Source organism: Abramis brama, assembly GCF_963993115.1.
Source record: "Abramis brama genome assembly, chromosome: 1".
In the NCBI taxonomy this organism is placed as follows: domain Eukaryota; kingdom Metazoa; phylum Chordata; class Actinopteri; order Cypriniformes; family Leuciscidae; genus Abramis; species Abramis brama.
Window position 1 is genome coordinate 9015769 of NC_139963.1, and position 23337 is coordinate 9039105.

Here is a 23337-nt window from a genome sequence, read left to right on the forward strand (position 1 = left end):
CATCAAAATAAAGTGTAACCGAAAAATGTATTCTTTAGTTAATTTTTTTTCTGTCAAACTTTGTCTGTTGTTCCGTCCGTGCTGCTTCAGATACTTTTAATTCAGTCCAACATGGGAAGAATGATACAAACACAAAGTGGTATGCTTCACATCCCCTCCTTCAAAGTTTACTGGTCAGATACACAGTTTATACTCTTCTTGTTAGTAATACAATAATAATGTTTTATTTATATAGAGCTTTTCCATATAGCTAAAGGACCCTTTACAACGTATACAAAAATGAAATCGTAGCAGCAATAGAATTGACAAAATAATAACAGAAAAAATGGAGTAGATTTCAAACGGTAGACTAGAGCAAAGATTATACAAAGACAGAAAAAGGGACATTACATAAAGGTAGCACGCAGCTAAGCTTGTTTACACCACAGAATAGAAGATTTTAAAAGATAATTGCACATTTTTATCTCACAATTGTGAGTTTACATCTTGCAATTTTGACTTTATTTCTCAGAATTGCGAGATATAAAGTCAGAATTGCGTGTTATAAAGTTAGGATTGTGAGATATAAACTACTTTTTGCCTACTCTTTTATGAGTACTGTGAATTCGGACATAGTTCTTTTGTCATTCTGTTTTTCATAGTACTATATAGTAGGGAAGTATGTGATTTCAGATGCAGCCCAAGTGTGCCACACAAGTCCTGAAAGGTGAAGCCAAAGCATTTTGATCACCCCAGGTGGTTAGATGCATTATAGGTCATAAACCCCACCCACTCCATGTAATCTAATAGGACATGAGACAAACTAACAATCAAATTACACTTCAAATAATTTTGTCCAAAGATGGTTTCTGTAATTTTAGGTCGTTTTTTTTTAATATATATATCATGCTGGTGTAAGTTCAAGTCTTTGTTTTTGTTTTTAAATAAGTTTTGTTTTAGTTACTTGTTTAGCCCTAAAACCGTATTCTGGACAAATGTGGGCAAAATAATTTTGATTTATTTTTAAAAAAATACTTCCCTTGATCTGAGTGGTACAAGACTTGGCCACTTTTCCTAAGTTTGCCTCCTGAACACACACAATTTTTTTTGACTCAATTCTACAATGTTAAGTGGGTGAAAAAAAAAATAATCCTTAATCTTGTATTTGGGTCAAAAATGGGCACCCATAGAAATGAATGGGAAAAAGTGAAAGTGAAAGTGACAGTGACAGTGAAAGTGAAAGTGAAAGTGAAAGTAATGTAATTTAGAGCAAAAACTGTAATTTAGAGCATTCTTCTTGTTTTTTTGTAAAAATAAATCAATAGATCCAATACAATGCATACACATACACACAAATGAAGGGCTGATCCTGTACAATATTCTCATCATGCCAAAAACTCATAGAATTTCATAATCTCATAATTTACATAGAAAATATGGTACTTTTTGAAGTAAATAAATTCAAAAATACCCCCAAAATAAAAAAACACACCATAAATGGATAGACAAAATTTTATCGAAGACAGTGATATAACATTTATAATAAATAAAAAATAGGGTCACATCTGAGTCCTCTGTGCCCACATTTGTCCACAATTACAGAATTAAGGGCTATAAAGTGAATACGGTTTGAGGGCTAATGCTATAAAAACGACTCTGAGCAAAATAGTCACTAGCCGCGTTTCCATTACAGATTTGTGCAAATGTTTTGCGCTATTATCTAAATATCGATAAAAAACTATTGCGAAATGACGCCGTTTCCATTAACCGATGTTATGCGACTAAAACGTCCTTTTTTCCCTCGCGATAAGTCATTCCAAAAATCACGGCAATACATGCATAGCTATACATGGACCTCAAACACACCGCATCTTCTAAGTCAGGTGACTGTAAATGCGCAAAAACAGTTTCCATTGCAGTTTTGCGAAATATTCCTTTTTCGAATTGCCTGAAAAACCACCTCATGATAGCGTAAAAACTTTTTTGCGATAAATGGGAGTTTTTGCGAAATTGACGTGTTTCCATTAAGCGTATTTTCAATTCACAATTTCAATTTGCGCAATTTGAAGGGTAATGGAAACGCGGCTACTGAGGCACTAACAGTGTAACGTTGTGGTTGAATGAGGAGGAAGCAGGATCCACATGCAGCAAACTTTATTAAATAAACCCAAAACTAGACAAACTCAGACTAGGGAAACATGACATAGGAATCAAACAGCCAACATACAATAACAAGAACTCACAAAGACTGAGACTAGACACATGGCTTACATACACAGGCAAACAAGCTAAACAAGATAACAAGGGGGCGTGGCTAATTAGAAACAAGTTAGGGAAGACTAATAAACAAGAAAAAACTACAAAGGACTACAAAACATGAGTCCACACAAGACAAGGGGAACACAAGACAGGAATCATGACAAACAGACTTTTCCGGGATTTTTGGGAGGAGATTGGAACTTTAACTTTATTTTCTACATTTCCAGTGGAATAGTACTTTTCACATGCTTCAGCGCCTTCCACTATTTATGTCACACTTAATAAATAAAAGTAATTGATGTGATTAGTGATTAGGCTCTATATGAGCTCGGTGATTCAGGTCAAATGATGATTACATCAAAACACAACCAACACCATCAGATCACCTTTTCTCTTTGTTCATCTGGCGGTTATAACTCAGTTACAGCAGCCAAACTAAATTTAATGTTAATAATTTAAGGGTCCAAAGCCCAACTAAAACAAACACTGATCACCATAATGATGATTGAATATTGTGATTTTTCTCTTTTGGTGATTCTGCTTGTGAACATCAGGTGTCTTCAATAATGGTCAATCATTGAAATAATCACTTAATTATCTCATTTATTTGAACACTGCTTCATTTTAAGCCTAAATTTAACACTAACACTCTTGAGTGTGGAGCCAAAGAGACTCCCAGGAGAGTTTATTTAACACTGGAGTTTTTGCTCAATATTATAGTGGTGGGCTGCTTGTCAGAGTGGTGCATGAAGTGATAAACTTATTATCAGGGTTCTGCCCTGACAGCCTTCTCTGTGTTGTCATTGTTTTGTGTCTCTGTGTATGTTTTGTGTGTCAGCACATGGCTTTGTCTTTGTCTGTGTTTGCCATGTGCTGCTCTTGTTCCGCCTCCTTGTTTCCCGTTTCCACGCCCCCTTGTTTAGTCCTTGTCTAGTCCTCATTTGCTTGATTGTTTTCACCTGATCCTCATGTGCTGTTCCCTTTTATTGTGCCTATTTTCCCTCATCTGTTTGCTGGTTTGTTATGTGCAATCTTTGTGTGCGTGTTTTTGCTTAGCTTGTCAGTTGCTGTTGTATTCTTTTCTTTGGTCATGATAGTCAAGTCTTTATTTTGCTCTAGTTCTTCCAAACTTTATTTTTGGTCCACCTCTTGTTTTTGCTTTTTAACTAATCTTTTATTTATTTTCTCTTTAGCTTGTCTTCCAAGTCTCAGATCTCAACGTTGGAGTTTGGTGTAAAGACAACATTGTGCTTTGATGTTAACCTGATTTTCGTCTCCAACCTAAATCTGACATCTGCCCAATGTTGAAGTCCAGCGTCTTGATGTTACTTTGACATTAAAGAGGAATTAAACTGACAAAGATCATGTAAGTTATATATTTTTTTTTATTTTTGAATGCACTTTCAAAATAATGAATTTTTATTGCTAAAATAAATCAAGTTTAAAATCAACAAACATTTTAGAGAAATCATTCAAGAATGAATAACATGAATTTTAAAAAGAGTCTTGATAGAATTGATAGATTCAATTAAACTAGATTCGATTTAATAGATTTGAATGAACTGAAATGCCTGTAGTAAACTACAGTAGCCAAATGTAACTGCAATCAGATATACTCTGGACGCACAACAAATCTAAAACTGTAGTCATCAGGACAGGGGTTAGGCAGGCCCATACTGCTGTTGGTTTGAATCACTGCCATGCTGTTTTTGAATTCTTGAACATGAAAGACATTGTTTTGATTTTTACAGGTGAGAATCAACCTGTTGCTGAAGCGAATGGTGTTAGTGTAACTGTACTGATTACCACTTGCGAAGAACCTTGCAACAGGAAAAGATTTACATGAGACACCATAGTTAGAGCATTCCTGAGCATTACGAAAAACCTGGGCTTGCCACTGGATCTTCTTCTCTTTGTAAAGAGCACTAGGGTGTGCAGGAGTGGAGAAGGTTTGGATTCTGTTACTTTGGCCATAGTTGTAGTTATGCCTGTAGTACGGGTAATTGTTGGTTGTGTCATTGATAAGTAGGCCTACACTCCACTCATCAGAAGTGTAGATTCTGGGCAGATAATCATTACTCATGCTGTCCATTTTATTCCTGATCTTAGAGAAAGGCAGAGCATTGAACTGAAAACCTCTGAGCAGACCAGTTAGGTACAGTTTCTCATGATTCTGATGGAGAACACTTGAGGAAAATTGCATTTCATACAGTTTATCCACTGGGATCAAGAGGAAGCGGATGTGATTCAGGAGGCTGGCCTGTTGTTCTGAACTAATTTCATCACCTTTGTCTTGGATCCATCTCTCCAGAGCTTCAAGAAGAAAAGCTTCATCCTCCACAACCAGGTCTGAGCGCTGCATCAGAGCGTCCATCATGTGAAAGGAGATGGTGCTCCACAGCGGAGAGCTTATGAGGAACTCACAGTTCCAGGAGAGATACTGAAGGACATTCTCCTGCAGAACAAGGTCACCTGTGCGGACGCCATACTCGTACATTGATAGCTGTGTCCGGAAGGTGTTGTCTTCTGGAAGGAGGGAAGTGAAGACCCTGCCAACATCCTCCATAAGCGTCTTCACTCCGAAGATAAATGACAGCTGATGGAGACATTGAGCCGAAGTGATGGAAACATCAATCCGACGAGTGTACAAATACCTGAGAAAAACAGTTCAGACACTGTAAGCATCTATCACCCATAATATATTCAGTAGAATTATGATATGCACTATTCAAAGCAACATTCTCGATGAATTGAAACAATTGGACTGAGCTACAAATTGAAGTGATCTTAAGAAATGTACCTGAGAAAAGCAGAGACATGAGGATGGCACGTCTGGCTGACATCCACTGTGAGGTTTCTGGACTCATTTGTTATGTTTAGTTCTGGATAAATCATGAGGATCATACGGTGCACACAAAACGCCAACTCTGCCTCTTCACTGAGGTCTCGTGCATTAATGCTGAAATCACAACCATCTCCACTGTCAAACAGAAGACCGAGATCATCAGACAAACCCAGACTGTTATCCACAGAGAACTGACGATTGCTGGTTATGTTTGTACCTGCGAAGAAAATGTAATAAAAGAGGTTAAAACAATAGAAGTAATAGAAATACAAGTGGACAACTGCAAATATATCTAGTAGTTTAATTTTTTACCAGTATCACAGATCACTCCTGCATCTTCTTTATGTGAGCAGTCAGTAACACCCCAGCCTTTAAAGCTGCAATCAGACAATGAGCTTTCTGAACCTTTACAGTTCATGTCATCCAGCCAGATTGGACCAGAGCCTTAAAAAATCAACAAAAATTTGTGGTTTAAAAATAAGACAATTATTGTAATCATAATGTGTAACAATAAAATGGACTAAGGAGGATCATATACCTTCACCATATTTTCCTCCAGGTGTAACTGCGATTGCTCCAGGAAAACCCATCTGACGACACACCACTTGTGCTTCGGCCACTTCCCATCCGTCATCACAAACTGTTCCCCACTGTCCATCATGATAGATCTCCACACGACCAGAAGAAGGAAGATTCCCCATCAATCTCACTCTGCCCTCCTGTGTTGTCTGCTTTGGTGTGTAACCTTCATCCAGCAGCAATTAAAAGTTTAAGATATTTTACAAAAAAAAAAAAAAATGCTCAGAAAATCAATCACATTTGTTGTTCAACCTCAGCTAACTGTGCATTTGTTGTTGCAACAGGAAGACATACAGTATTTGGTTGTAAAATTCCAATAGACCAATAAACGCTGTAGATTACATTTAGCGTAAAAAAATACATTGCAATGTTCACATATTGTAACATTGTATTCATTTTTATAAAACTCATGAAAATCCTGTAAATACAAATAATGCAAACAATGTATTTTATATGCAAAAGAAAGAAAGAAAAGGTTTACTAACCAAACGGCGTCCAACGTTGTGCTGAAACATGAAGAAACAGTAGAGGCAATAGAAGATACATGATTCTTCTCATGTTGGAAATATTGCAAACAGCAGAGACAGAAACACAATTCTCAGCTGAATGAGTTACAAAACGTCTTGCCTTTCCTTTAAATAAGGACCAAATCAGGTCAAATACTGTGAAACTTGTATCAGACGCTGTGTAATCACATTCGAGGGCTACCACAAGTTTCATTTCATGAAAAGGCTACAAGAACTGTCTGTCAGCATATTCTGGGCATGCAGTGCGAGTGAGACCAGTCCAGCTCATCAAATTCACACAATACAGAAAGTAAGTTAATAATAAGTAAGTTAGTAAAGTCAGCAAAGTCAGTTGAGCAATGCTTTATTGCGATTTGAATCTTGATCACCAAGTAAACTCAGTTGTCAGATCTTGCTTTTCCCCCCTCTTCTTCCAAACTTCCCTTCTTCTCAAGTTTACGAACATGTAATATATGCAATTTCATCACCTTGCTTAGAGACTACTGTAACTCTGTATAGAAACTCCTTTACCCTGGCACAACTCAAGACTGTCTAAAATGTCCCGTCACCTGTCAAGGGGTGGGATATATTAGACAGCAAGCGAACAGTCTGTTCTTGAATTTCATACCTTGGAAGCAGGAGGTATGTATGTATGTATGTATGTATGTCATGGCGATGGTAGCCCACGCTCCGACAGCCCCAACACGGAGTCCCTCCATCTATTTCGGTCAGCGGCTGCAAGTCTGCAAGTCTGCAAGCCTCGACGATGTTCAGCCTCATTTTTTCCAGATCCTCTTCCAAGTTGTTGACCATCTTTTCTTTGGTCGCCCTCTCCTCCTTGCCCCGTGCACATGGCCGAATAGAGCGACATTTGGAAGTCGTTCTGTTTTCATTCGGACCACGTGTCCAAAGTATCCAAGCCTCTTTTTCTGAATTCGCTGTACCACATCGATTTCCATCCCTAATTCTCTTCTTATGTCAACGTTTCTTATTCGGTCTCTTCTTGTCACCCCTTGGATTTTCCGTAAGCAATTAATTTCAAACACTCTCAGTTTATTCTTGTCTGCTTCTCTTAGTGTCCATGTTTCTGAATTGTACAATAGTATGTTAAGTACCAAGGCTTCATAAACTCTTATTTTTGTAAATCTGGAAATATCTTTAGATTTCCATATGGAGTTCAAGTTTTGCATTGCACCACACGCTAGTCCAATTCTTCTTCTGTGGTCCTGTTCGAGGCGTCCTCACTAATATTTCCTCCCAAGTACACAAATTCTTCTACCTGCTTAAGTTCCTGGTTTTCTATTTGGATGATTACTTTGATCTTTTCCCGTCCAATATGTTGTACTTCTGTCTTTCCTGTATTGACCTTCATGCCCATCCTTTTACTCTCCTCTACGATTCTGTTGATCACTACTTGTAGGTCACCCTGGTTTTCTGCCAAAGCTGCGATGTCGTCTGCGAATCTGAAGTTGTTGATGATTCGTCCATTCATGACTGCTCCTTCGTTCGCCTCTTCCAGCGCACTTGCCATGATCACCTCTAAAAAGATATTAAAGAGAAGTGGAGACACCATGCAGCCCTGAAGTACTCCTACTATTGTTTCGAACCATTCAGTCACATCAGCACCTATTCTTACAGCGCTGAAAGTACCTTTATATAGGTTCTCTAATATTCGGACAACTTTTTCTGGGTATCCTAATCTCCTCATCACATTCCACAATCCCGCTTTCCACACGGCACACGCTATCGAATGCCTTTTTGAAGTCTATATAGCATACGAATAAGTCCTTGCTGAAGTCGGTATACTTCTCAGCTAATTGTCGGAGCGTGAATATTTGGTCAATTGTGCTCTGTGATGTTCCGAAGCCCGCCTGTTCTTCGGAGAGGATTTCTTCCGTTTTCTTCGTTATTCTTTCCATAATTATTGTTGTGATGATCTTGCTACTGTGGCATAACAGAGAAATATCTGTTTATTAACAGTTGTATTACTGTATATTTTTACAGAAATTGTCCATAGAACGTCATTTACGGGTGTATTTCTGTTTATTTACGTTTCGAATTGCATTATGGGACTTTGATCTCTGCTGCAACTGCCAACTGCCGTGGCCAGAGACGGACGTTTTAAGCAGAACGTCAAAAAAAGATTTTGCAAGGTCTGCCTTTCAGTGGTAAGTCATTTTCTTTTGGAAAAATGTACGTTATCCAAGTGACTGTTTTATTTGCAGTAACGTTAGTTTTAAATGTTATATTGTCTGGGTTCATCGTGTATACCATTTTGAATTTCCGTTGGCTATTGCTAACGTTAACTTAGCTAACTTAACGTTCGTGAGCTGCTGTTATTAACCAGCGCTTGGTTAGGGAGATATTAAAGAGCTGTTTTTTCTTAGAAGATTTAAAACTGAATAGGTTTGTGTGAGTTGTTTTTTGTAATATTAGGTTAGAGCAAAGTATCATCCCTTATTTGGTCATGTCCCGCCGACTCCCGCTTCTACAGTCTTTGTGGCAGTGGGTCTGTTAATTTAACGTAGACTCACTGTATTCCGGACACTTTGCACAGTAAAAAGTCCCGTAAGATATCAGTCCGCGGAAAGAGAAACCTGATTGGCTCGTCTGTCTCTGGGGACATGCCTTCCACACGTTTCCAAAGTTTGATTGACACATTTTGGACCAATCATTTTGGAGAAATCTTGAAAAAACCGCCGGGAGACGCAGTGTCCGGATTACCGTGAGGACTCACTGTGTTCCGGACGGTTGAATTTTTTTACTCACCGTGTTTTGGACAGGTAAGAAGGAGTCATTTCTAATATAAAACACATACATTTTAACAACTATAAATTGGTAAAATAATTATATTAATCTTCATATGTTGTATATTTATTATTTATAAGCGTCTATACACTTAAAAAGCCCAATCTTGACCCCTCAGAACCTAATAACTATAGGCCCATATCAAAACTTCCATTTATTTCAAAAATTTTGGAAAAAGTAGTGGCATGCCAGCTGACCTCCTTTATGGAGCAGCACAACTTGTTTGATATTTTTCAGTCTGGTTTTCGAAAATTGCACTCCACTGAAACAGCTCTTATCAAAGTCTCTAGTGATGTGATGATGGCGGCGGACACTGGCCGCTACACTGTACTTGTACTTCTCGATTTGACTTCTGCTTTTGACACGGTAGATCACAGTATACTGATCAACAGGCTTCATAATGAGATGGGACTATCTGGATCTGTCCTCCAGTGGTTCTCTTCCTATATTCATGACAGAACCTTTAATGTCGCTATAAACAATGTACAGTCAGATGTGACCAATTTGGCCTGCGGAGTGGCACAAGGGTCAGTTTTGGGCCCTATTTTGTTTTTACTGTACATTTTGCCACTTGGTCATATTATGGGTTGTTTTAAGGATGTATCATCTCTATGCCGACGATGTCCAGTTGTACTGTTCTTTCAATGATGCTGAGTTCCATCGTTTGTCACTGTTCTTAGAGTGCGTGTCCTCCATCAAAGACTGGCTGGCCTCTAACTTTCTGCAGATAAATGCAAGTAAAACTGAAACACTGATCTTTGCTCCAGACCACAAGATCCCGCTGATCAAACAGCACCTTGGCTCCCTTGGCTCCTCTGTCAAATCCACCCTCAGAAACCTGGGGGTTGTGTTTGACCAGGCCTTGTCTTTGGAGATACACTCAAAACAGCTTGTCCGAAACTGCTTTTATCACCTTAGGAATATCTCTAAAATACGCAAAATGTTGTCAAAGAAGGATCTGGAAATTATTATTCATGCTTTCATATCAACTAGACTTGATTATTGCAACTCTGTCTTTACCTTCTTGAATAAGTCAGCTCTGAACAAACTGCAAATGGTTCAAAATTCTGCTGCTAGACTTCTAACTGGTGCCCCCAGAAGGTCGCATATCACTCCCGTTTTGTTGGCTCTCCATTGGCTCCCTGTAAAATTCAGGATTGATTTTAAGATTTTAGTGCTGACTTTTAGGGCCTTAAACAGTCAGGCCCCACAGTACATCAAGGACCTTTTGACCCCGTACTCCTCTAGCCGCACTCTTCGGTCCTCTGGCCAGAACCTGCTTATGGTCCCAAAAACTCGTTTTAAGACCCGAGGGGACCTGTCTTTTCAGTCTGTTGCCCCCAGACTGTGGAACGCCCTGCCCCTGTCTCTGCGTCTGGCAGCCTCTGTTGACTCTTTTAAAAAAGATTTGAAGACTTGTTTATTTAAGAAAGCTTTTGGTTGATGGGTTTTCACTAGTGTCACTTTGATTTGACATATGTATATACATTTTTTATATTGTTTTGTTTTACCTTTCTCGTGTACAGCACTTTGTGATTTTATCTGTGAAAAGCGCTTTAGAAATAAACTTTACTTACTTACTTACTATACACTCTTTTAATCGACGATTGCACATGTGAAGCACATGGCAGTATTATATTCTAACGTTAACGTTATATTTAAGAATTTTAAATCATCTTAGTATATTGTTATAGCTAGAAATACTGCTCATGTAAAGCCATGTGGATGATTTATTTACCGTAAATAAACACAATTCTGCCAATTTGTTGAATTATTGAACGCATTTAATTATTACAAAAGAGAACTAATTAACACATAAAATTGATCAAAACATAAACTGAATGAACACAAATATAACATAAAAATAACAACTTAATTTTAACAATAACAATTTATAATGATATATGTCTATAACGTTATGTCTATATCTATCTATTCTATCTGTTTATCTATCTATAGGCTATCTATTTACATAGTGACACCACACTTGTGACACAGCCACTCTCCATCAGGGACAGTGTCTGTGTCCACACACGCCATGTGGAACCACAGCTGGCAGAGGTCACACTGGATCCACTCGTCCACCTCTGCGTTGGAGCCTGGTGGCAAGCTGCTTTTGCAAACAGAACAGTAGCTGCCATCATCCATCGCAGACGCTCCTCTTCTTACTGCCTAGCCTGTCTAGCCCTTTTTGCTTCCCTATTCTTCTCCTGTTCCTCCTTCCTTTTCTTCTTCTGTTCTTCTTTTTCTTTGGCCTCTAGGTTGTCGAGGTGTGCCACATAATCGTCACTTGTTATGACCCGGGCTTGCAGTGGCACCCGACGCCGTATCCCTTCCGCTCTCTGGCCAAAGGTGGGTGTGACCAGGATGTCTGCTAAATATTGTGGAATGAGGCCAGTTTCCACAAAGTGATTTTTCGTGCTCTTGTTGCAAGTAGGACAGACAGGTGAAGTGGAAGTGGAACAGGTGGGCATAGCAGAGAATAGCCATTCTGGCAAGTGTTATTTAAATAAACTCCTGATGTACTTACAAACTTTCCAATGCCTCGTTTATGAGTACAGAACCTATTTGTACAACTGTTTGGTACCATTCTGGGCATTATTAGTGGGGTAATTTTTGTAATATATCTATATTCTTGCTAAAGCACTTCTGGATGGATGCAAACTGCATTTCGTTGCTTTGTACTTGTGACGTGCAATGACAATAAAGTTGAATTCTATTCTATTCTATTCTATTTACGAGATACATCCTTGGATCCATTAGCACCTGCACTAATCCATCCGGCTGATATCTCTAAATAAGCTCTAACTTTAATAATGTTAAACCAAGGGGAAAAAGGCTTCTGGGGGGTGTTTGGCTCGAGGTCATGGTGCAAAGGACCCTTGGTTGATTTTACTCCGAACCATCCCTTTAAAGTGTTCCCTGAGGCAAGGGCCTCTTTCAGCAGGATAATGCACCCAGGGACACTGCAAATATCGTTCAGGAATGGTTTGAGGAACATGACAGAGGTCAAGGTGGCCTACAAATTACCATTGCTGTGTAGATCACTTACAAATAGTAGTCGGTTACTAATTCCAGATTACATGACAAAAGTTGTAGTTAGTAACATAATCCCTTACAATACACATTCAGATTACATGTAATCAGTTACTACCCAGCACTGAAAATTTCCCAGATCTTGAGCATTGAGGGATGCGCTGGAATCAAGCAAATCCAATCAATGGAGGCCTCACATTGTAACTTGCTGGACTTAAAGGACCGGCTGGTAATGTCTTGGTACCAAATACCATAGGACACGTTCAGAGGTCTTGTGGAGTCCATGTCTGCATCTGAAAACGTAGGCGGTGACTTGTTGCCTCGTTGCTCTATCAGGCAATGACTCTGCAGGGAGTCTTTGCACACTAAGGTTCCTTACGAAACTGATTTCGGAAAGACTTTTGAGACTGTAAAAAATAATCCTGTAAATAAAAACGGTAAACTACTGTTAGCTGCGGTTGCCAGTATCATACTGTAAAAATACGGTGTGTTACTGTTTTTTTAGATTAACAGCTTAATATCGTTTTGTCAGCTATAGTATACAACAGTTTATAATAATAACAAATATAACAATAATAACAGTTTTATACTGTAGCTGACAAAACGGTATTTAGATTTTTACGGTATGATGCTGGTAACCACAACTAACAGTAGTTTACCTTTTTTTTTACAGGATTATTTTTTTACAGTGTACGGTTTAATGATCTACAAAAAAATAGAGCTAGCTTTGATGAAAACTAAGTGAGTGTTACTCATCGCTGTGCAGCTGACACAAACTTTGTTGCATTATTTTCCTGTTATCACTGTAAAGCTGCTTTGAAACAATCTGAATTGTAAAAAGTGATATATAAATAAAGGTGACTTGACTTATTACTGTAGCGTTGTTTACTATTCGTTTGTACAGTATTCTGGTTTACTATACTGCTTTCTGAAAACCAAAACAATGCCTCTCTCAGAAATTGCTGGTACTACTATTCTCTGATCTCTTCTCACAGGCTCAAGGTTGTGTCACGGAGTGAGAAAAAAAAAAATGCTAATGAAAATGTTGATGGCTTAGGTCAGGAGTCCAAGACTCTATGAAAACCCCAAATATGTAATTTTGCCATTTTGTTAAAAACAATTATGAATGAATAAATGCATTAACTCATTATGTGAACTCGAAATGTGCAGCATTTCCTAATGAATGTGATTATTTTTAATTATTTTCTTTTTTTAGCAACATCCCTACAGTAAAACCATATAAACAGACTGATTATAACAATTAGATAAAAGAAATTCAGGTGCACTAATAGCTTTCTTAAAAACCTTCAATCTGTTGTTGTCAGGAAGAAAAAAACAGCGATGACAAATACATAGCTGTGGCACATTAATGGAAAATAACATTCATCATTCTGTGACGGATCAGTTTGTTTTTTAGATTTCATTTTAAAAGAAGCTGAAATTCTTAAGACATTGATCAATAAAGTAAAAAACAAAAAAGCATGATAAAAAAAAAAGACATTCACAAGACCACATGGCAACCGCAATAATGTGTGTAGAGTAAACTATTTTATGCATATTCTATAGTCTATCACTTCACTTCATTCTGTTACATTCATTACACTGTACTGGCGTGAAACCACTATAGGTCGTTGCTGAAAATGGTGGTGAAAGAAAAAAAAGAAAGAAAACAAAGAAATAAAAAACTCTTGATGAAGGCTCAGATAAGTCTCTCAAAACAATTAAAGAGTCAACATGTCCTAATTTCTTCAGTCTCTATAACCACAACCACATTTTAAGCAATGTCTGCCAATAGTCATTTGGCATTATTTGAACGTCATTGAACCATTTCAACCTAAAGACACCTCAATGTCCACATCTAGATGTACATCATCTAGACGACGGTATTTACCAGTCCTTGGCACGTATTTACCTCCAGACAATCCCTTAGACACTAAATGAATTCAAGTCCTTCATACTTCACATCTCCAATCTTAGTTTCAGGGAGCAAGATTCGGCCGTCCAGGGTGAATGCCACAATGTAAGTGGCAATTTTCCCAGCATCCTCCTCAGACTTCAGGGCAACAATAATCTGGTCATCCGTGTTGGGGACAAACTTGAAGGACGAAAAGCCATGTGTAGGGTTCAGGGGCCCAACGTTTCTCGCTTTAATGTCCTGGAAGTCTGGGGAGCAGCTGAGCATTAGGTTGGTGCCGCGCCGCTCATCCGCCGTCTCGTCGTAGCGCTCGCTGCTAGCACGCCGCGGCAAGAAGAACCAGCGCTGCAATGTGTCGCTCCAAGCTGCAGACTCATGAATGAGGTACCCTGAGAGGACCGTAGAGAGGAAATGAGCATTTAATCTAAGAGACTGAGTACTAGTGAAAAGCCTGTGTCATACAAGCCATATTTTACCCTAAATTGAGAAAAACAACAACAACAAAAAAAATTTTTTTTCACATTTTGCATGAAGAAAATTAAGCCTATTTTCATGAACAATAAAGGGTCCACAACACATGGGATTACATTTTCCTTGAGACACTAAAGCCTCATGTTCTATAAAAATATATTCTAACTTTCATTATTCAACAATAATGTGTAGTCCAGTGTAAAAAATAAATAAAAAAATATTAAATTAGGAAAGCTGTTAAATAAATTATATTTGGTAAAACTAATAAAGCCAAAAGCCACTTCCATGTCCACTTTCCGCTATGTGACGTCATTTTTTGCCATCAGTAATTTCCACACAGCACGATTTGTGTGTCAGAGTGGACAATTTATCACTGTAAAGCTTCTTTAAAGAAATGTGTACTGTATAAAGCACAATATAAGTTAAGATTGTAAACTAAGGTCCTCTGGGAACGTCTCCATCCGTGCTTATTGTCAATGGAGTGTTCCTCTCAAAGGTAGAAATTAAAACAAGCTCATTCGCCAAAAAATGGCTCGAGAGAAGATTATTCTAGGTTCATTTTGACGAATTTGAAGTCCTGCAAGTAGATTGTCACTGCTATGCTGTAATAAAGTTCTCATTCATAAAGATCTTTGATGTCCTCATTATTTTTGTCTAACATGAGTGTAATATGAATGGCTTGTGCGCTCAACTGTGCACTAGACAGTATTCCCGGGCTTTGGTGCTCTTTGGTAATTTTTGACTGAAAAATCTTTTTTTTCTTCATCGGAATGGTATGAAACTTGGTAAAGGTTTTGGCACTTGCTATGTGAACACACAAAAAAAATTATGTACATGATTCGAAAAAGGTTAAATGGTCCTGTAAAAAATAGTCACACCTGTGCTCCTCGCGGTCATAAATGAGCGCATTTGAAATGAATGAGAGACAAATTTTATCTGGTGAAAACTTTTGGTACTGCAGCCAAACAAAATCTCACTGAAAGCTAATTTTTTTGAGATATCAAACTTGGACCACAACTTGTTTAGATTTATGGCTTTGATTTTCTTGCATTTTTAGAGTAAAACGTGATTTTGGAAATATATATTTAATATATAAATTGAATAGTATTTTTGTGCATTTTTCATAACAATATACGTAAAATTCTGAAGCAATAATCTGCCAAGTGTCAAAAAACCGACACGCAAGGAGCACCAGAGGGTTAAAACTATAAGACCTCTTAACACAGAAGTTCTTGAGAGATCAATGTCACTTTTAAAATACCAAGCATTACAATATTTACTCACTACAAATACACACTGCATGTGAGTGAATGGCTGCCGCTTACCGGGCGGACTGATGCCTGCGGCTCTGCGGAGAGAGTTGTACTTGGGAACCCAGTTGTGGTGCTGTACATCTCCGTGGATTCCCACCACTTTCACCCACTCAGGATTGTCATTCAGCACTTCTCCACTGGTGGTGGTCCACTCCTTCCCCAAACCCCCCACATATAGATGCTCGTCCTTCACTGCAAGCCACTCTGCCTTAAACCCTAGGTAAGAGAACGCCAAAGAAGAAACCACAACTGAAATCAGATATCATGTAAATTGATTGCTTTGAATTTGATTCATTATTTGACATATATTTCAGTAGTTTCTGACCATTACACTAAAGTCAGCTCATGCTGGCTTAAGGGTGGTAAATTAAAATGCCCCGATTATGCTTTTTTTCTGGAATGTACCTTTCATGCGGTGTGTAATTTAGTTATTTGTGTATGTCAAAGGTCTGTAAAGTTTCAAAGATCAAAGTGCACAATAAATTAAGTTAATGTCTCACTCAAAAGAAAGAACTGATTCTGAACTGCCTGAAAGCAGTCATCAGTAATTATATTCTTCACCAGCTGGTCGCAATCAATGTCTACTTTGACCTACCCTTTAACACTGTAGTTGCAGCTGAGGCTGGAAAAGTTTGGTTTATGCTGTTGACATGTCGAGAAGATGCTGTTTTCTGCACTGCGAAAGTAAATCCACTTTGATGCACTTCCAAATGAAAAGGACTCGGGCTCGAATTGACACCGTAAAACCAATGCCATCATTACTGTTCGTATCACTGTGTGTACAATTGCTGAGGAAGAGCTGAAATTGAGATATGGTAATGGCCGTTTGGTTACTGACGTGCACTGTAAGTGGTAGACTAATCACAACAGACTGGGCCGTTTAACCAATCAGAGCAGAGTAGACCAATTACAACAGACTGAGCCATCTGACCAATCAGATCAGAGTAGACCAATCATTGAGTCATCTGACCAATCAGAGCCGAGTCAGAGCAGAGTAGACCAATCATTGAGTCATCTGACCAATCAGAGCAGAGTAGACCAATCATTGAGTCATCTGACCAATCAGAGCCGAGTCAGAGCAGAGTAGACCAATCATTGAGTCATCTGACCAATCAGAGCAGAGTAGACCAATCACTGAGTCATCTGACCAATCTGAGCAGAGTAGACCAATCATTGAGTCATCTGACTAATCTGAGCAGAGTAGACCAATCATTGAGTCATCTGACCAATCAGAGCAGAGTAGACCAATCATTGAGTCATCTGACCAATCAGAGCAGAGTAGACCAATCATTGAGTCATCTGACCAATCAGAGCAGAGTAGACCAATCACAACAGACTGGGTCATTTGACCAATCAGACCTTGAATGCATGTAAACATATTGTAGGAGACCTCCAAAATAAAATTTGGAACCTTTAAAATAGCAGAATAGGGGCACTTTAATATATTTCCTCAAAACTCAAGACGAGTCAAACAAAGACAGCAATGCATGTTTGTTTGGGGGCAGACTAAAAGTATTCATTCTCAAGGCTCTCAAGTCCGTGGAAACTCTGGATGGATCTGAGGTCCCGGTAACAGCACCATTTTGGTGGGAAAAAAAAGGTACTATAGAAACACTAACCTTTTGACACAGAGCCATCCCCATCTGGCAGTATGACCCAGGGCACCGCCTTAAGTCCTTCTATGTTATAAACTACGCCCGTACGATCATCCACGCTGTACAGTTTGCCATTAAACACCACTAATTCGGAGAGCTCCATGCCCCGACCCTTCTCTGCCAGGTGGCTTTCCAAGACCACCCTTTCCTGATCCCATTCGACAGCCACTGTATCTCCACTCTCCGACACCAGGAGGTGACCCTTTAGCATGTAGCTAAACCAGGTCAGCTTCTTGTCACTGAGAGAGTTTGTGTCCAGGTCAGCAATGACCCCTATCCGGTAGCGCGTGCCCTGGGCCGTGCGCTCCGGTGGACTGAGGGGGTACGTGTCATTGTAGCGGTCGTCCAACTTCACCTCATGATGGTTTAACTTTGAGCCATATCTGCCACTAGGATGCGGGTGAAAGGGCAAAAGCTGCATGTAGATGAGGAGGACGAGGGTTAGCGCTGATGCTACCACCACGATGGCTCTCCATTTGATGCGGAAGCGGGGGTCTGTGGTGTTGGTCATGGAAGCCAGCATCGGGAGCCCTCCAACAGAGATGCGCAGAGAGGTCATAGGCTCATTATGGTTGAGAAGTGCATAGCCTGGAGAAACAGGCATTAGGGAGGGACGGCAGCCACACCTAGACAGGAAAACAGAGAGAATAGTTAGGGTCAACATGACACTTTTACAGACTTTTACACACCCAAAATATGTACAATATCCCGGACATTGAGCGAGTGAGAGAGAAAGCCTGTTTTCACCTGGTATTAAGCTGCGTGGACCAAGTGATTAGCCAAGACGTACATGTATCATTACCATTACCAGGTATTATTACACAGCTCTATGGAATACTTAATTCTGATTGGTCATTCAGATCGCTCCATTCAGCGGTATGTCATTTCCTGGTAAAAACTGATAACACGGGCTCATCCGGGTTACTGAAATCGGTGCTATACGTTTGCTAGGAAAGTTTTTTCCTTTGGTGAGCTAATAAAATATTAAAGCTCAAATCAATATTTTGTGTACAGTTAATTAGTTATGTAATCCGGTTATCGCAGACTCAGTCTCTCGTTTCATACAAACGCAGCTGCCGCCATTTTGTGACGATTGTTTTGAACACTGTAATGGATTATAAGACAACAAACAGATACGACTGTAAAACAGATTAATCTCAAATCAATATCTCTTATCCCCATAATTATTTATTATATATTATTATTGTATACCGTATCCCTTAAATGTGCGTCTAGTTTTAACTTCCCGCGCTAGCAACTGCTTTCTCCACAGAAGCTTTGCGTTTAAAGAGCTATTAAAATATTTTGACTCAGATCAATATTTCGTGTCTAATTAATTACTTATTTGGCAAGTAGCCATGTAATAAGCGGGAATAATTATTATCTCAGAATAAACCCCTTCAGAGTTATGCAAGATCCCGATCGATCACCCTGTCTGGGTTTATTCTGAGATAACAAAAGCTGGAAGTACATTATCTGTTACTTAACAGGCGTTTCAAATGCGTCTTCTGTGACCTCTTGCGTTCGGATTTTGTGGAGACCCTCGCCTCTTTTTCCGTCACACTCAACTACATCACGTTACTGAATACTACTAAATAAACAAACCTGTTTTTAGTTTAAAGGGGTGGTTGAGTATGATTTCACTTTTCTAACTTTAGTTAGTGTGTAATGTTGCTGTTTGAGCATAAACAACATCTGCAAAGTTACAACGCCCAAACTTCAAAGCAAAGGGAGATATTTGCTTTTAAAGAAATAATTTAAGGACTACAATAAACGGCTGGTAGGGACTACACGACATTCCTGCAGGGTTAGTGACATCACTAACTAGGGTTGCCAACCGTTCCGTATAATACGGAATCGTCCCGTATTTGACACATAAAAGCCTTGTTCCGTATTGAACTGATACGGAACGCACTTTGTTCCGTATTTTTGAGAATCAATTCAGTGCAAATCCATGACAGACACATGTCAGACTATGAACGAAGACATTTGTAGGCTATGATAAGAAAAAAACCCCGACGGTGCGGTAGATATTAATTTCTCCCCCTGTTTGTCTATGATCAGCATAGCGTTTTCAGCATCTTGGAACATCATCAGAGAATGCCCTTTTAATTGGTCGTTTCAGTCATTGTGAGTCACGTATCGTAGCAACGATGACGACAAGTGACAACAGCGGGAAATGTAAAAATGACTACCTCCGAGCAGCCGGCGAAAAAGAAAAGAGCACAAAAATATACCTGTTGTATTGCTTGAATGCAGTATTTGAGTGAAATATTTTATATTTTCTTTATTAGCTGTTTTTTTATGTATTATTATTTTGCACTGGAAAGAAAGTTAACTATAATGGAAGTATAATTATATAAAGATATTTGCACTACACTTCCTTAAAATGTTGTCTAATTAAATTAAAAATATAATTTTTTTGCACTGAAAAGAACATTCTAGAAGTCTAACTCTATTGAATAAGTTCGCACAAGGCTACAGAAAACTGTTGTGTTTATTTTTCTTCAAATGCAGTTTAAGCCGATGAGTTCTGAATGTTATATGTTGTATTTGTTTAAGTTAAAAATAAAACGTATTATAAACTAAAGAAATCCATGGTTCATTGTTGGCAAAATGATCATGATAGCCTTTATATTTCACATCTATGTGGTTCAGTCTTGTGCGTTATATTGATTAGGCCTACTTTGCTATTCTATAAATATATAGGCCTAAGAAGTTGTATTATAATGCTATAATGTATGAAATATGTTTATCTAAATGTATCAATTAGTTTCCACAATATTCACCAGAAGTCATCATTTCAGGGGTTATTTTTCAGAATTTTCTTCCATTGGGGCATGCCACCCAATACATATTTTATTTAACAGAAGTCGCCTACATCGAACGGCCCGTTTGGACTACATCCCTCTACTTCCTTCTTTAATGACGTCACTAGAACCGTTTTTTGACTAACCTCCGCCCACAGAAATGCTCCCTCAACTCTACCGAAATTCGTTTATGTACTTGCGCACTTCTTATAATTTACTGTGTTTACTCAGCTCTTACGGTGATTTTCTGAAGTAAAACTGACGCTTCATCTTTTGTGTGATGTACAATAAACTTTATTAAACTCATCAGTATATGTTTGATCATCATTCAGACAGCAGACTTGTAGGCTATTAATAAATAATGGATACATACAAGCAGATGACAAATACGTTATAATAACCGTAATTAAACTACTAAACTATACCTGTTCCATCTCTATACAGCACTCTGACTCTGTAGGCATTATTGTCCGACTCGAAATGAACACCGTTACTGAGAGTTTATCATCATTCCCTGAGATGAAATGAGCGAGCTCATGAAGCTCCGCCCCCTGTGTCGTGCAGCAGCAGCTTATTTGCATTTAAAGGGCACACACTAAAACAGCACGTTTTTCTGAGCCCCAAAAAATGACAATTTAAACATGCTGTAAAAAATGATCTGTTGGGTATTTTGAGCTGAAACTTCACATACACACTCTGGGGACATCAGAGACTTATTTTACATCTTGTGAAAAGGGGCATAATACGGGACCTTTACAATATCTGTGCGGTATTTTGAGCTAAAACTTCACACACACACTCTGGGGACTTCAGAGATTTATTTTACATCTTGTGAAAAGGGCATTAACCACCCCTTTAAGTTTTTTTTTTAATACCCCTTAAACCTGTTTAGCAACCTTGCTTCTTCTCCATTGCTTACTTTAACTGTCAGTCTTAGCCACTGTATTCTTTGACACAAACAGGAGCAAAGGTTAGAAATGCACAGATGGCTATTTCCATCTCTCCTGCATGACTCCTCTTCTTAAGTTTCTAAACAACAAATATAATCCGGGAGATTCTCAATAAGCTATTTTTGTCTAAGCTTAAAGGTTTAAAAACAGACAATTGCACCAATAACAAAAATTACAAGCAAGTGTTAAAACAGTCCTACCTAAGACACAACCAATTTTGGACCCAAAGCACCAGACACTCACCAGCTTGTCAAACTCTGACAGGATCCACTGAGGCCACGGCAACACTTAGCGTAGGAAATGAACAATGTTGACGTGGAGGTAAGGAGTGGCTTAGCGAACGAACGGTAGACAAACAGGATGAAAACAGGTACAGCTGGATACCACAGCTCTGATGTTAAACCAGCTAGTCAGTTTAAGAAGTTTGCCACAATTCTCACTTTAAAACAATTGTTAGCAGCAGCCCTGGTCTTATCTAGAAGTTTGTAATGTGCATCACCCCAACAATACAGACCACAAAGAACTATATCTGAGGAATGTAGCCTGTTAACAAATTATTTATCTGAAATGTTAATATTTAACAACTGAAAGTCTAAAAAACTAGGCTACTTCTTTTAATGTACATGGACAAAGCAAATGCTGTAAATGACCTATTGAAGCTTATTTTTTTGTAAATACATACATTTCTCTGCATACTTGCCATTAACATTACTTGTCCCTTCATAAACTAAATGATTTCATACTTGTTTAGATAATACAATTTTGTGGCTCACTGTAGTAAAAATACACATATTATTAACTCAGGAATGTCATCAATTCTTGTTCAATACTGGGCAAGTTCAAAACACTCTTTGCATTTCTAAACTTGGCAATGACCGAATTTTGCATATCTGATCACAAAGATAAGGGTTCAACAAAATTGCAAAATATTTATTTGTATTGCATTCAGTTTCCCTTTATTTGATGACTGGCCGTGACTCTCATGTTGGTCTTTGTCCACAAATAGCAATCGATTTATTTAAAGAGCAAATGTGTAAACTCGGCCAATGAACTCTGCATCAGATGGCATGTGTTGGATTTATTTCTATCACATTTAATGTTTTAAATACATTGTTTTACGTGTATTTTTAAGTGTTTCCTGGTTGTGCGCCAAAACTGAAAAGAAGATGTGTAGATGTAATGGAGAGTCCAGACATTCAGAAATTTTTAATTTTTAATTTATCATTTCATCATTTGTATAGATTCTCTCCAACTAAGAGAGTTCTTTCCCTGGATTATTCAGTAGTAACGTCGTATAATCACAAATAAATACAGTTTTATCAGTTAAGAATTTTAAGAATAAAAGTTTAAGAATGAAAGCTAGTCAAGGACTAGGATTTGTACGGTGAGCTATCTATTTATAGATTTAACAATACAAAAATACAACCAGGTAGCTATTTATGGATTTAATACTACAAAAATACAACCAAGTAAGAAATTGATTAGAGCAGTTAAACTAACTGCCAAAATTTTTAATCACGTGATGTAAACATAAACTGCTGGACCAATCAGGGAGTGCTTATCTTCCGGAATCAATCTGACATTTATTAAACAAAGATAAAACGCATTATTATTATACAATTATATTTACCTACCTGTTCGGTCAAATATCTGTTCTAGTAGCATAAATGCAAGTAGTTAAACAAAACATTTAACAAGAGTCCATCTACCTCCCAACATTTACAACTATCTCACATATTCATATATGAAAACATTGCCTATAAAGGAATGGCTTTCAAACGGCATTTACAGTGAAGGTATTTCTCTATTTTAATACATTTGCATGTTATTTCACAAAGTCAGTGTTCGCTTGGCCCACATTACAGTGCCATGTCTGTCTTTAAAGCGAGCTTCTGCATGAACACAGTGCAGTGTTGTCCTCCTCTAGAGCTGAAAGTGTTTGAAAGCGGACTCTACTTACTGTCGAGTGGAAGACAAGGCTTGAAATGAACCAGTGAATGAACTTGATCAGTTTAGATCGCGACTCGGGAACTACATATCACTCCTCACGGGTCCATTCAGCAGTGCGCGCGACCCGTGCACTTCCGCAATCGGGTGCGCGCTAGAACCAGCTCTTTCCGCTCATACCTGCGTACATTTTACGCATAAAAGCTTGAACTAGACCGAGACATTTGCATTATAGCAATGCTTTAAACCACACGTTCAATTATG

The 23337-nt window shown here is 38.5% G+C and overlaps 2 protein-coding genes and 1 long non-coding RNA gene across 3 annotated transcripts; 1 reads left to right on the plus strand and 2 right to left on the minus strand.

Annotated features, from left to right (window-relative positions):
* Positions 1-2123: 2123 nt before the first annotated feature.
* On the minus strand, positions 2124-6289 carry LOC311083784 (galectin-3-binding protein A-like). The gene is made up of 5 exons (XM_084115532.1): positions 6148-6289; positions 5622-5828; positions 5396-5527; positions 5039-5300; positions 2124-4892 (listed from the first exon to the last, which is right to left on the minus strand). The coding sequence occupies exons 1-5, from the start codon at positions 6218-6220 to the stop codon at positions 3845-3847; spliced, it is 1722 nt and encodes a 573-aa protein (XP_083971658.1). The 5' UTR covers positions 6221-6289; the 3' UTR covers positions 2124-3844.
* A 2405-nt stretch (positions 6290-8694) lies between these two features.
* On the plus strand, positions 8695-13508 carry LOC311093135. Its single transcript, XR_014608367.1, has 2 exons — positions 8695-8951; positions 10936-13508. It is a non-coding gene; the product is annotated as an uncharacterized lncRNA (long non-coding RNA).
* On the minus strand, positions 13185-23214 carry LOC311093129 (soluble calcium-activated nucleotidase 1-like). Its single transcript, XM_084130275.1, has 4 exons — positions 23087-23214; positions 17331-17992; positions 15724-15927; positions 13185-14316 (listed from the first exon to the last, which is right to left on the minus strand). The coding sequence occupies exons 2-4, from the start codon at positions 17968-17970 to the stop codon at positions 13946-13948; spliced, it is 1215 nt and encodes a 404-aa protein (XP_083986401.1). The 5' UTR covers positions 17971-17992; positions 23087-23214; the 3' UTR covers positions 13185-13945.
* Between the last annotated feature and the right edge of the window lie 123 nt (positions 23215-23337).

Coding starts and splice junctions, on each gene's coding strand:
- LOC311083784 (XM_084115532.1), bottom strand. CDS start 6,220: ATGAGAAGAATCATGTATCTTCTATTGCCTCTACTGTTTCTTCATGTT. Junction 5,528..5,621: donor TGGAGGAAAATATGGTGAAG/GTATATGATCCT, acceptor TGATTTTTTAAG/GCTCTGGTCCAATCTGGCTG. Junction 4,893..5,038: donor CATGTCTCTGCTTTTCTCAG/GTACATTTCTTA, acceptor TGTTTTTCTCAG/GTATTTGTACACTCGTCGGA.
- LOC311093129 (XM_084130275.1), bottom strand. CDS start 17,970: ATGCCTGTTTCTCCAGGCTATGCACTTCTCAACCATAATGAGCCTATG. Junction 15,928..17,330: donor GGATGGCTCTGTGTCAAAAG/GTTAGTGTTTCT, acceptor TCTCTTACCTAG/GGTTTAAGGCAGAGTGGCTT. Junction 14,317..15,723: donor CGCAGGCATCAGTCCGCCCG/GTAAGCGGCAGC, acceptor CGGTCCTCTCAG/GGTACCTCATTCATGAGTCT.